At 36.3% G+C, this 14,229-nt stretch overlaps 1 protein-coding gene across 3 annotated transcripts in view; it reads left to right on the top strand.

Moving 5' to 3' along the window:
• The first annotated feature begins 158 nt into the window (after positions 1–158).
• Positions 159–14,229, top strand: part of nbeal2 (neurobeachin-like 2) — a 68,034-nt gene continuing 53,963 nt past the window's right edge. The window contains exons 1-2 of one of the 3 annotated variants that reach the window (XM_065261284.2): positions 159–368; positions 449–544. In XM_065261284.2, coding sequence (XP_065117356.1) covers positions 494–544 — 51 coding nt within the window. In that variant the 5' untranslated portion in view covers positions 159–368; positions 449–493. Of the gene's footprint in view, positions 545–13,268; positions 13,503–14,229 lie in introns of those variants that run through there. The other 2 variants (XM_065261286.2, XM_065261285.2) reach the window with 2 other exon arrangements.

Here is a 14,229-nt window from a genome sequence, read left to right as displayed (position 1 = left end):
CCAAAACAGAATATACAGTATAGTATTTTCTATATGAAATATTATGATATACAGTATTTTTCTTAAGATGCTCTAAGCAGCTTCTCCATCAATCCAGTTTTAAGGCTGAACTGAACTCCTCCCGGTATCTTGGTTGGTTTGCTCTCTACTGCCACAGTAACACACAAGAGGAGGGAATGGAGCGCATGCAAGGTTATACGTGCTCAGACAAGTGCGTTTAACTCCCCGTGAATTCCTCCAATACTCACACAGCGCCTAATCTGCAATATTTCTCAAATGCTTCTCTAGATTTCTTTATTTCGGATTTACAATTTTGAACCACTCGCCATCTAAAAGGACATGCAACTTTGGGAGCGCCTGGCAACCAGGTAATGGACAGCTGTACAGCAACATGCGGTTTCTCAGTGTTCCCGGGATCTCAAACATTTGTTTTCCTCTGGATGTACAGTCGGATGGTTTAATTAACGCGTGAGAGCAAGGAATACGAGGAAGAATGGCTTCCAAAGACAGACTGTATGAGCTGTGGATGTTATACTACACTAAGGTGAGTCACACAGCGATGGCAACCGCACGACACCTGTTGGAGTTTACATTGACCCGATCAGCTGCCACCAAAACTTGACACTAGCATCTGCCAAAATGTCGCATGATGCATAAAGCAAGCATTTCTCTATTTACGTTTTGCCCGTTTGCGTTGAGACTGTTTCAGGAAGTGCGTTTCAAATTATTTTGGGATGGTTGCGCGTGCACGTACTTGATATTAAAACATCACGGCGCGCTTATATCTTATCAGTGAGTTGTTAAATTGTGATTGGGAACTGTGGTGATAGGATATTTTAGCTAAGCATAAAGACTAGGTTAATGATCCCGGATCAGTGTTATGTTTAATATATTCAGGACACTGAAGGTTAAATGTTTACTTTACCTGTACGAGTCAGGTACTGCCACTTCCTGCACGCTTCTGCATTATTGATATGGGCAGTCTCTTTAAATATCTACATAAAATGATTTGTAAGATTGTGAGTTTTGTGTATTGGACCTAAATACAACAAAGTGATTATACATTCATTATATTATTCATGGTTTATCTTCAAAAGAAAATTTTGTTTGTTTGTGTAAACGTGTTTAAAGTGTATATCAGTGGATCACCCTTTACTTCAACTGTATTGGAAGCCCCGCCCCTCGCAATTTCTACCCAGTAATATTTTCTAGAAATTGACATGCTTAAAAATTTTATATTTTTTTTAGTTTCTTAACCTTATTTTATTGCTAGTTTTGTCATGTGTAAAATAATGTTGAGCACCTTTGGAAGTTTGTTTACGCCCCCTAGTGGGCCCCGGACCCCTGGTTGAGAAACATAAATCATGCATTGTGTTTGATGTTGAAGGAATTCTTTTTATTCAGGCCGCTTATGAATAATAAATGGAAATTCATTAAAATTAATTAATATGTTGACAACCCCCTCTAGTGGTACATAAAGAAGTTGTTTGCACATTTTTGTAAGAGATTAATTGTATAGAAGAGCAGCAATGTTTTCAACATAATCTTAAACTCACATTATAGCCACTTTACAGGCCATCAGCTGAAGTCAGCTGTACTGCCTCACTACACCAAGTGTCCTTTATAAATGGCCACCATGGCAACCACAACAGCAGGTGCAGGATACAAGAAGCATTAGGGGTCAACATAAAGGATGCTTACAGACCACTGTTGCAATTTGCGACATGCACTTTTTAAATGTATTGTATAGAATATAGATAGCAGATTGCGTGGAATATAAGCCTTATAATTTATGCAGTAACGTTCCAATCTGGTCTTGCCTTCGGCACAAAATTCTTCAGAAAGCTTGGAAATGTTATATATATATATATATATATATATATATATATATATATATATATATATATATATATATATATATATATATATATATATATATATATATATAGTCCTAATGCGAAATGCATCCCTTTGCTATTCAAATGAAATGCAATTTTCTGTAAAAATGTGCACATGGATATCTGCACCAAACAAATATGAACCTGTTCTGCTAAGTCGCAGTAGAAACATGGATCTGCCTCCTCTATAATTACGCAGCAACATTTGTAATTTTCACTGAAGCATTGATAAACGTCACCATTGTGCAGTTTGATGTGCACCAGTGTAATGTGTGTGAGTTTGCACACCCATGTTTGTGGGTTTGTTTTTCCCGGCACGGTTGACGGCACAATGCATTCCAATGTTTTGAATCTTTTGGAACACCCATTTGTATGTCTCTGCTGGCTACTGTCTGCTGAGAGATCTTAATTTGATAAGATTCCTCTGCGCTTCTCATGGGGTTACAGTGTACTGCGTTTTAAAACACTCACTTAAAAAAAAAACATTTAAATTTCTCCTCTCCTCACCCACTATGCTGATGATTTGAGTGGGCTTGACTGCATAATGCAGTCCCATGTGAAGCTTGTTTTGACAGTGCGCCGTACACTGTCTTCATTTTTTTAGTATAATTACAGTGACATCACTGATTCATTTTCGAGGAATTGAACTTCAGAGCTCAAATGTGAGCTCAAACAAGACATTTTAATTGATCAACACTATAATTAAAAATGTGTGATGATGTGGCCGCCCAGCATTAAACTGAACACCCTGTCCCCACGATCGCAGCTACGTTTAATGTCACGTCATTCCAGTCCTTGCTGTACTGTAATGGTATGCCAGCCTTTATTTCGTTTGGCTGTGAGAGCAATGTTGTCAGACCACTTCCTCTTGAGTGTGCTGTTTAGAGGACAACACTGATGTGATAAAACCACTTCCTGTCATGGTTGCTACCATTGGTATCCTCCCAGAACAACCTGTTTTTGAGTTGTCAGACTCATGGTGTTATACTGCGCACCTTCATCCCAAAGCCTTATTGAGGAAGAGATTTTAAATATAAAGAACGTGTGTGGGGGATTTTTGTATGTTGGTGGTTGACAGTGTAAATTCTTTAAAAATCTGACATAATGAAAGGCCATTGTGTTGACTATGGTATATACCAGTGGTTTTCAAACTGGGGGCCGCGAGATGGTGCCAGGGGGGCCCCAGTTTTATGACATTTTATAAAATACATTCATTTATCATGAATTCTGTGTAATTAAACCTAAAAAAATAATAAGCCAACTAACCAACAGCACTACTAGGTATAATTTTATATGTTTCGTTTAATTCAAATATTACATTTTAAAACAGTTTTTGTCATAAATTTACTTTCGGGGCGCCGGGAAAAAATGGACTGTACACAAAGGGGGCCGCACGCTGAATAATTAACGGGAACAATGGCCCGTTATTGATTATTCCTTACATATGTCACTTTGGTTAAAAGCATCTGCTAAATAATAAGTGTAAATTAATTGATGATGATGTTTTTCTTTCGCCAGTGAAATGTGAAAGGAGATTTTGTCAGAGCTTTCCATACACAGAAAGTAAATTGTAATTTTATACTGCCACAAGCTTTAAAAAGCACAGAAAAGTGGTGGAGGCAATGTGACGTGGAATGCCTTCCAATTTCCTTTAATGAGACAATTTTTCATTGATCCTAAGACAATTAATGTACTGTCATCTACTGTAACTTTGTGTCAAACCTGCTGGACCAGTTTGTCTCTTCACTGAATTACAATCATGAGAAAGCGACAAAACAGATGTTCCTTGTTAGGCTACATCAGTCATACATATAACGTTACATTCCTATTTATCTGTTTGCTAGTTGGTTGTTCCTCACGCATGTATCTCCGAGGAGGTGACTGAGTTGGCAGGTGTGGATGTTTTGACAGACAACAAACCTCCCTGTTGATGTGAATAGATCCAGAGGATTGTCACAATAGGACGAGAGTCCTTGTGTAGGCAGTGGTAGAACAACATCACCCACCTTACTTCTTTGAACTGCCATTGTTTAGCTTTGTCATGTACCTGTAGGTCTAGTTTTAAGGATTTACATCACGTTTAGGAAAAATGATTGCGTACAGGTGGCTTTTATTTTATCTTAGTCTTACGTGAATGCACGTGTTTTGCATGGGAGGGTCTTAAAAGTATTTTACGCTGTGATTTATCCATGCCCTCAAATCTAAACCTTTAAAGCATTGAATTCCTAAATGTGTATACTTAAATATTTAAAGGGACAGTTTACTCAAAAATAAATTCTGTTTTTTGAAAATGTCTGTAACCAAACAGGTCTTGGGCACCATTGGCTTCCGTAGTATTAGTTTTTCCCATTATGGAAGTCAGTGGTGCCCCAGATCTGCTTGGGGATAAACATTTTCAAATTATCTTCATTAGTGTATGGCACAACTTGAGGCTGAGGAAATTATGACAGAATTTTCATTTTTGGGGTGAACTATCTCTTAAACATTTACTTTCTTGCTACTATATTTTCCTGTCCACATGACATGACTCTTTATAGAAATCTTCTAATATTGACTTGTCTGTCCCCAATAATATTTTGCCATGTTTTAGAGAAAATTGGAAAAATAATATTTAAAGGCGCAGTGTGTAAATTTTAGCGGCATCTAGTGGTGAGGTTGCGAATTGCAACCAACGGCTCAGTCCACTGCTCACCCCTCACACATAGAGAAGCTACGGTAGCCGCCACCGGACAAACATGTCATCGGACAACTTAGTAAAAAAGTTTGTCATTAAGGGCTTTTGTAGAAACATGATGGCACAAAATGGCGACTTCCATGTAAGTGGACCCTCAGTGTATGTAGATAAAAATGTCTCATTTTAAGGTAATTAACACATAACGGTTCATTATGAAAGGTCTTTATACACCACTGATAATATAGTTTTGTATATGATTTTGTATTTCTGTCAAGAGATCCTTCTAAAAAATTACACACTGCACCTTTAAAGGGGACATTTCACAAGACTTTTTTTAAGATGTCAAATAAATCTTTAGTGTCCCCAGAGAACATATGTGAAGTTCTAGCCTAAAATACCATATAGATAATTTATTATAACATGTTAAAATTGGCACTTTGTAGGTGTAAGCCAAAAAAGTAACATTTTTAGGTGTGTCCTTTAAAATCCAAATGAGCTGATCTCTGCACTAAATGGCAGTGCCGTGGTTGGAAAGTGCAGATTAAGGGGCGGTATTATCCCCTTCTGACATCACAAGGGGTGCCAAATTTCACTAATCTATTTTTTACATGCTTGCAGAAAATAGTAACTAAGTTACTGGGTTGATCTTTTTCACATTTTCTAGGTTGATAGAAACACTGGGGACCAAATATATAATTTAAACATGAAACAAGTCTGATTTTCATGGTATGTCCCCTATTAAGCAATCCTTTAGATGTAAGTCCCTTAATTAGAATCTTAACCAGGATTCAAGTGATTTACAAGAAAATAACTTCTAATTAATAACTCCTTGAAGAACAATTGGTAACTCGCACCTCAGTGCTCGGGCCCTATTATAATCAGTACGATTGGTAACACTTTGGCAGACATGCAAATGCTGTTGTTAACAGGGTCAAAGCTTTACTCTTCTTTAAAGTTTAAAGCATACACGTTGCAACACGAGATGATTCAAACGTAGACTAGAAAAGCTCTTTCTACTTCCTGATTTTGCATCACATTGCTTTATGGCTTGTATCTAATTTGAATCATTGACGCATTTGTTTCCACTATTGACCAAATTAGCCTGGTAAAAAGGCAGAGGATGTACAAGAGACACACTGAGAACACTGTGGTCTTTAGTCTGAGCCTTGTGTTCAACCAATTGCACTGATGTGCCAATGTTATCATTTGCATAATGGCTTTGTTGTGTTGTAAACAACAATGTGTATTACTGGACTGCACTGTGTATATCAAGGGATCACAGTCATCTTTGAAATTATCTTTTTTTATTTATCTACCTAATAAAAACATAAAATATATGAACTGGTTTATTGCAGTCTAGCTGGTCTTATTCTAAATACCATTAACACTTTTAAGCCAGAAGACCAGGTTTACAGTAAACTGGTTTATGCTGTTTTTAATCACTGTAGGGACTTGTTTGCTTCTGCTTGTACAAAGTTGAAAGCTTTACTTGCATAAGAAAAGCAGTTATAAGATTACAGCAGAATATACTGTATTTGTGTAATATCAAACAGGCTATTATAAAGTAGCTCTTTCCAATAGCGGGCTCACTAGGATTTTTTAAAATCCCAGACAATTATGAAATCTGGTTGCAGCACAGACATAAGGAGTATCTCTTATCTTAAATCTTAAACATTTTTACACTACAAGGTTTGAATTTCACGTTGTATCACACACTACAAGCATTGTGCCAGAGGAAGCGCTTCAGGTGACCTCACGGGAAGGCAGATGTAAACAAATGGAGATTGTGAAATATTTCTTATTAGATGTAATGTTTACATTTGCTAACTAGTGCATTGGCAGCTTTCTACACTCAGCAGGTGATTTCTCCTCAGCTCTTATATTTGACAGATCGATCTCTGATATGTTAACAGATGCGTTATTCAGTCAGTCATGTTGTTTCCACACTTCCACAACCAGTTTCTCCATCTCCTCTGTCTTTTATGTTTCGTGGTGGCTATTTCAAAGGAAGGTCATTCAATTCCATCTCTTATTGGCTGATGTTGTGAAAGCACTGATGTAATCGTACCGATTTAAAATACAAAATATCAAACATGTTTGGAATGATTGGATTTGGGACAGCCTCGATTCACTTACAAGCTGTTGGGAGGTGTAAGATTTGTTTTTTAAATGTGATAATCGATCAGGGTCCTGGACTGGACCTTTTTCTTTTGAATTCTCGGGAAGGTAAATTCGGGTAAATTCAGATCGAAAATCCAGTAGTGTGAATCCGTCTTTAAAGTTTATCTTGAAAATATTTCTAAACACATTATAAATCTTAGAAATGTATTGCTGAAACACGCCAAAAAGACTGTAAACTATGTAGTTCTGAATTGCAGAGTTAGATCGTTTTTCACCATTTCTATTTTCAGGATTATTTGGGCGGGGCTAAAGCGGTGGCTCAGTGATGCACTTGAGCCACCAAGCATGGCTCCGCCCCTAACACTATCACGAGCATCCATTTAGATTGAAGCAGGATTTGAATTTTGAGAGAGACAGCAACTTTCCTACAAGTGGGAGTGGTTTCAGCGCTGACAGCACACAGAGCCGCTTGAGAGAAGGAATCCTGCCTATTTTTCCAAGAATTTTTTTTATTGCATTTTTTTAAATTTCACATTGAACAAAACAACAACTGGTAGGGTGCTACAAATACAGGTTTTTCATTTGTTTTATACATTTGAGTGAGTTATATAACAGGTCCATTTCCACCATCGAATTTTTACATTTTTGTGCTTCCAGTCTCAGGTCATGGGTCATTTTTTCCATTGCAAATATTTCCTCCATGATATTCCTCCACTGGTCCAGACTCAAAGGCTCACTTTTCAACCAATTCTTCGTTATAACTTTCTTACTTTATATCAGCATTACTTTGATAAGATACATGTCTTCCCCTCTAACAACATCTTTAGTTAACATGCCTTAATACAAAGTCTGTGGGTCATTTGGTATTTTGTAACCCAAAATAATTTTTCAATTTCTGTTACAAAAGATTATTTTTCCAAGATTTTGATAACTTTTTAGCTATTTAGCGTTTTATCAGCTTTTAAAATTTGGTTGGGTGGTTAATATTGTCATCATCTAACTGAGAAGTAGAGGGTTTGTAGTCCAAACCAGCTGTTCTTTGTAGTCCTTGAAAAGTTAATTCTGTTAAAGAAAATATTGCTTGGCATTGAACTTTGAGCTTTATTATTTTGCAGGTGTAATTTATGCGCTAACAGCAACATTACACACTAACAAAAGTTTGAAAAATGGGATCACGAAAAACGGCACCTTTAACATCTGACTTTACAGGGACTTTAATTAGTTGCTAACCCAAGCTGCATTTAAGGTCATGCTCAGGTAAGGGCTGCTCCAAGCTCAAATAGATTTCCTTCTAAGGTGCTTTCTTCTGCCACCAATATCTAAGGTATTTCATGTATGTTGTATAGATGAAGCATTTCGATTGCATAATGTTTTGTGATAGAAATAGTTAATTCTATTTAAAACATATTTGACCCTAAAACTTATTTTACCAATGTAACCTCAGGGCTCAACGCAAAGAATTTTTATACTGGCCCGATTGGGTCCAGTGGTTCAGGTTTTCACTTGCCCTGCCAAAATGTTCACTGGCCCTACACAAAAATGTCAGTGTCACATAATAATTATTAAAAATAATAATTCAAAAGTCAAATATATTTGTATACATAATACAACAGACATGTTCCAACGAAAAAAGGCTGCCAACTTTTTTGCTTAATCTGCAAACTGACAGCAAACTGCAAAAATTGCATTGTTTCTTTTGTCGTGTTTTACCCAAGTAAATGTCTGCTTTTAAGATGTTAAATAATATACATTGATGAAAATATATTTTAATTACTGAGGGTGAAGCACTGGCCCGATCCGGCAAGTGACAATACTTTTTACAGGCCCGAACGTCTTTCACGCTTGCCACGGGCCACCAGGCAGTCCTTTATGTTGAGCCCTGAACCTATGTACTGTTTTGCCTTTTATTTCGTGGAAAATTAAGCAGTAAACTTTCACAATAAATTATACAACAGCTGTCACTAATTGAATGTACAATTTAGGAACAGATAAAGTACTAATATTCACTCTTACCAAGTACAGAGATTTTCTTTTTGAAAGGTTTCCAGTGATAGCTTTTAATCCATTATTTGCTGAGAGTGTAGTTAGAAATCCCCCCCCCCAAACATCTAAGGGTGCACTCACCAATTAACATTACCTAGCTATTATATCAGTTTATATGTAGAGGGCATGCTCTGGTTTTGCAGATACAACAGTTTTTTCACTTTTATAGAGAAATGCTTTTTATAAAGCAGCAGGTGCAGGGAAAAGTCCGCTGCTATCAAGGAGCTCCAGTACTTTCCGACACTTACCCGTGGGACTATTCGACTATATTTAAACGTATTTGAGTCATTTAGAAGCTTCGGTTAAATCTGTAGGACGGCTGATCATCAGTAGCTGTAATTCAGAGACGTTGCTGTATAATGGTATGTGATAAAACGAATGTTTCCTCTATATTATGTAGCCTTTGCTGTTACCGTGCATTTGAATTGCTTCACTTTATTGCCTATTTTATTGTTTATATAGCTCATTTAAAGGAGTTTATGTGTATTTTATGTGTCTTGTGGATATTTTTCTATTTGTATGTGTAATGGATGAGGCCGATGGATGTTAGGAGGGCAGCTGTTTATGGGCTTTTATATGGATGCCACACAGCACACGGTGCAGATGAGGAAACTGGCTTAACTTTTTAATTAGACATGCAAACATACACACTCAATTTTGTTCTTAATGGCCATGAAAATGGATGTTTAAGCATTTTAAATGCGTGCAGCCTAATAATCTTTTGGTCTTTTTACATATATCCCAAGGCCTGCTTTAACTCACTGAGCACAAACCCAGAGAACAACTCTCTTTGTGTCCATCCAGCAGCTGCATGCGGATGAAAACTGACATGAATCTCAAATAGAATCTTGGTAAATTATTTGGGATTTGCCATCTTTTGGACTTAAATATTGTTGCTGAATGGAAATCGGTTTAATAAACTATACCGTCGTTTAAATCACCAGAAGATATTTACAGTATTATTTTAACCAAATACAGGTTAATAAAAGAATATTTAGATACAATGCGATACGTATTACGATACATGTGTTGAACTTGCGACGTTGCGGTACTGTATAGCAGGGCAATATATTGAAATATTTCCTATTTTAGGAATATAATTACAATAAATACAATTTTAGGAAAGCTGTCATTCAGAACACACCACCATATGATTGCGGCGCACCCTTATGCAAGTACTTCCTGTCACTGTTTAAGTTCAGGGATAAAAGAATGCTATCTAGTGGTTAGGATATAAACTCCAAACTAAACTGCCATGAATCTTTAATTTATTATTTAAAAAATATTGTTTTTTTCTTTCTTTTCTGATACAGTATTGTCAAACAAAATATCACGTTGCTCACATGTATTAAAATTGAAATTGAAAGTTAAATAATTTTTAAATTAAATTAAATTAAATTAAATTAAATTAAATTAAATTAAATTAAATTAAATTAAATTAAATTAAATTAAATTAAATTAAATTAAATTAAATTAATTGAGAGCCTCAAACGCATTTGTTACCTAATTTTTTATGTAAATCTCGTGCATGCAAAAGACTGCTTGGAAAACAGGCCAATTTCAACATAACACCGACTGTGATGTCACAGTCACAACGTATGCTTCAAAAGGGCTGCAACAAACGATTATTTTGATAATCGACTAATCTATCGATTCTTAGACCGATTAATCGACTAATCATCGATATTTCAACGACTAATCAGTAGTTTTGAATGACTATTCAGCTTTTTAAATTAGTTAAAACATCAAGTTATACATATTCTAACTAATAAATAAAAAAGAAAATCACTTCAGCATTTGAAATAGTTGTTTTAATGAATTTGAGCAGGTCATTCAAGAGATTTCTGTCCAACTCAAATAACACACACATTAAACACTAAACAGCATTACAGACAAAATATTTGTTTTAACACAAACATCTCTTGTCAGCAGTATTAAGAGCTTCTTTTCTAAGACAGACTATAAGATCTAAAAGTGTTACTATAATAACACTATTTATTATTACTATCCTGACTCCTAAACTCGATCTGGCTTTATTCTATGAAAAATAAATAATCCGATTACTGTAATTATATTGGTAACACTTTATAATAAGGGTCAATGAACCCAAATACTGTATACAGATCTAAATGAATTCTTACTTAAATATGAAGTAATACTGAGTTATGACATGTACTAATCATAAACGAATGATGAGTCATCATTAACTATAACATGACGCAACACATGAATTCATTGTTTATTAATACATTAACTTACAACTAAAAGACATGTCATGTTGTACTTGATGACTCTTCATTAGTTTATGTTTGTAACTTGCATGCATTAACTCAGCATTAGTTCAGCATTATGATTAATGAACCCTTATTATAAAGTGTAACCCTTATATTATTACTGTTAATATTATTACTATTAGTATGACTGTACTGCATTCTCATTTATGTAATAAAGATTTACCACTAGTTAACGTAAGTTAGCTCCACCTTGATAACACTTGTTACCTCTCACCGGCTCCTCTTGAGCCCGGATATTACTACTTTAAACGATGTGCTCCCGTTAAAGGCAAGTTCTGTCTTTTATGTATTAAACATAACAGCTTTCTTGGTTTGAAGTTTTATTTAATGTTCGTGCTGATAATTTTGCACTACTCTATAATCCGCGCTGTTTTCATCTATCTTCTTCTATCGCAAATTTGTAAGGGCTGCATAACACTCTAGCGTTACTGCGTCGTAGCGGTCAAATCACAGCATTGAAGGCCCTAACATTAGGTTAGGGGAAACCAAACGACTACTCGACAACAAAGATATTTGTCAACAAATGTTTAGTAATCATTTCAACCTTAGCCTCAGTCAGAGCATTAATATTATTATTCATGACCCTTCCAAATAGGGCAAAAATAGACCATTTCATTCAAAGGATAAATCCTAGGGTTGTAAATGGACGTGTAAAACGATTCTGGATAATTTTTGCACTTAATAAAGTTACATACATTCTATGTAAATATCAAAGAACAATTTAACATATTATTTCAATGCATTCTTTAGCACCTTTAAATTAAATAAAATTAATGTTAGATAAACTAACATTCAACATATTATGACATAGAATGAAGTGTAACTAAAACGTTCTGCATTGTTTTCTCTGGCCTATCCTAGTGTTTCAGTTCTGAGATTTGCATGTGCCCGTTTTCATTTCCCATTATTAATAAAATGCAATTACCGTATTGGCTATTGGCGTTGGTTTTTTACTGTTTATTTGAGGAAGTGATATATAATTCTGTTGAAATGAAGAAACGTGGCGGATCAACTAGTGGTGTAACGGCAGTTGCGATACCACCTCCTCTGCCCAATAGTCATGATGTTTTACTGTGGAAGTGCAATATTACGGTTTCCCTATTCTTTGAATTTTGGAAATATCATTTTTACGAAGGTTTCCTTGATTGTTAAAGGCCGTCTCATCAATCTGTTCTTCTCAATATGCAAAATCTGTGTCAAGTTTAAAATCTCATTTACTGGATTCAGCTGTGCCAGAGCTTAAAATGGAAAACTCATTAAGGGTGATGATATAAACAGTAGGCAACATTGCCCACAGAGACACCCTGACGGTATTTTCCCACTCCACACTTCAAGCGATCACTTGTCATACATTCAATAGTAATAACTTGACTTCACTTCTACTGAATGTCATTTCCTTAATAGTTTCTTAATTGTTAACTGATGTCAATGCCAATGCTGATGTCATTGATGGCTCATGCCTGTGTTCAAGTCATAACATGTTACTTACTTCCCTCTGACTGCTAATTAATACCTACAGTATGATGGAATCAGTTGCTCAATCTTCAGGTTGTTCTCCAGCAATTACTGGAAAGCCACACCAAATCTTCACGTCTTTTGTGGGTGTAAAAGCCTGCTATTGCAATGCTCTCAACCACAGTCTCAATACCACAAATTAAATAGACTCCCTGTTGAGACCATATACAAAATTTCTAGCTTTGCAGGGTCAACGCAAGTTAGCCTTTGTCACCCGATGTTGGTTAACAATGAAGTCTCAACTATGTGGAACACGAAGCTTAAATGATGAAGTTTTGTCCAAAAAGTCCTGAAGCCATACTCTCTAAAATCAAACGTTGCTAAATAGCACTAAAAGTAGGTCTTGGCTTGTAATCATAGAGGAACCATTTTAAGTGCCATGTAGCACCAATGAAGTACCAGTGTAGAACCATATGTGGTGCTATATGACCCCGTATGGTTCTTCATAGGTGCTATATAGCACTGAAAATGGTTCCTCTATGATAACGAGCCAAGAACTGCTTTTAGTGCTATTTAGTACAGTTTGTTTTTAGAGTGTATATCTTTTTAGTCCACCCCTTAGTTGTCAAAGGTTCCCTTTCGACCGCATCACTATTTCCAGCGAGATGAGACAGCACCCAAGTAAAGCTGTGGTAATGTCACGGAGGAAGAGAGCGGGGTGACGATGAGCCCAGCTGAGAGCAAAGAGGAAATGTGCCTCAGTTAAAGTGACTTGCCATTTCCTGGTCGCTTGACAGACGCAAAGACGGCGTAGAGGAGAAAAGTGCAGAGAGAAGTAAAGCTAAAGTGTGACTAAATGAAGGAGTTATGAATGATACTGAGGGTTCCATACGTGGACACATTCTGGAGGTTTAACCAATCTGGTGGGGGCTCTGCAGAGACTGGGGTACCAAGAGCCCCTCCACCGCATTTTACCTGCCATGAGAAATGGACTGGCCCCTAAATGAACGTCAACTGGTAAAGTGCTTTGTTTTTATCGTGTAGCCCAACTGGTAGAGCGTGTTGCTAACAATGCCAGGGTTATGGGTTCAATACCGATAAACATTCATCTTGAATGCAATGTTAGTCGCTTTGTTTTGAAAGCATCCACCACACGCATTAAAAAGTAAATGTAAGCGTGCCTATGTCTTTGCTTTTATATATTACAAAAGCATGCTTTGCATGTGATATCATAGAGAGTGTTTTTAATGGTGAAGCGGCAGACAGATCAACTTCCTCTATGTGAGTGGGTGGATCAAGATGTATCACTTAAGCTAAGCATAGCTCTTGGTTGCTTTTGGTTTGAGTTGTTTTTCAACTGTTAAATGAAGTGACATTGGCATGTGATGCTTTGTCGTGTTGTTGTGCATGCATGTTGAGTCATTCTCGTTTTATTTTGAACCCCAGCAAAACTTTACCGTAAACGTAGCGGTAATCTCTTGATCAACGATGAATAATATCAGTAGTTGTTTTCTTTCATTCATTGATGATGAAACGGCACATTTGTGATGGCACTGAATTCTGGTGTTCCAAAACATAGCTGTGGTGATGTGGCTCTATTTAAGTTTATCTTTTAAATTGGCTAGGGAGGAAATATGATCTGTGTTTACTTAGGCCTTCTGTTGCAGTAGTAATGGAGTCATGAGATCAAGTAGCAAGTTTAGATGTGGCTGATGGTTTAGGTTGCTTTGCTAGCATTAGATCC

The sequence above is a fragment of the Paramisgurnus dabryanus genome, chromosome 13 (genome assembly GCF_030506205.2).
Source record: "Paramisgurnus dabryanus chromosome 13, PD_genome_1.1, whole genome shotgun sequence".
Classification (NCBI taxonomy): Eukaryota; Metazoa; Chordata; class Actinopteri; order Cypriniformes; family Cobitidae; genus Paramisgurnus; species Paramisgurnus dabryanus.
Note: the sequence above shows the minus strand (reverse complement) of the source record. Positions and strands in the feature narration are given on the sequence as shown.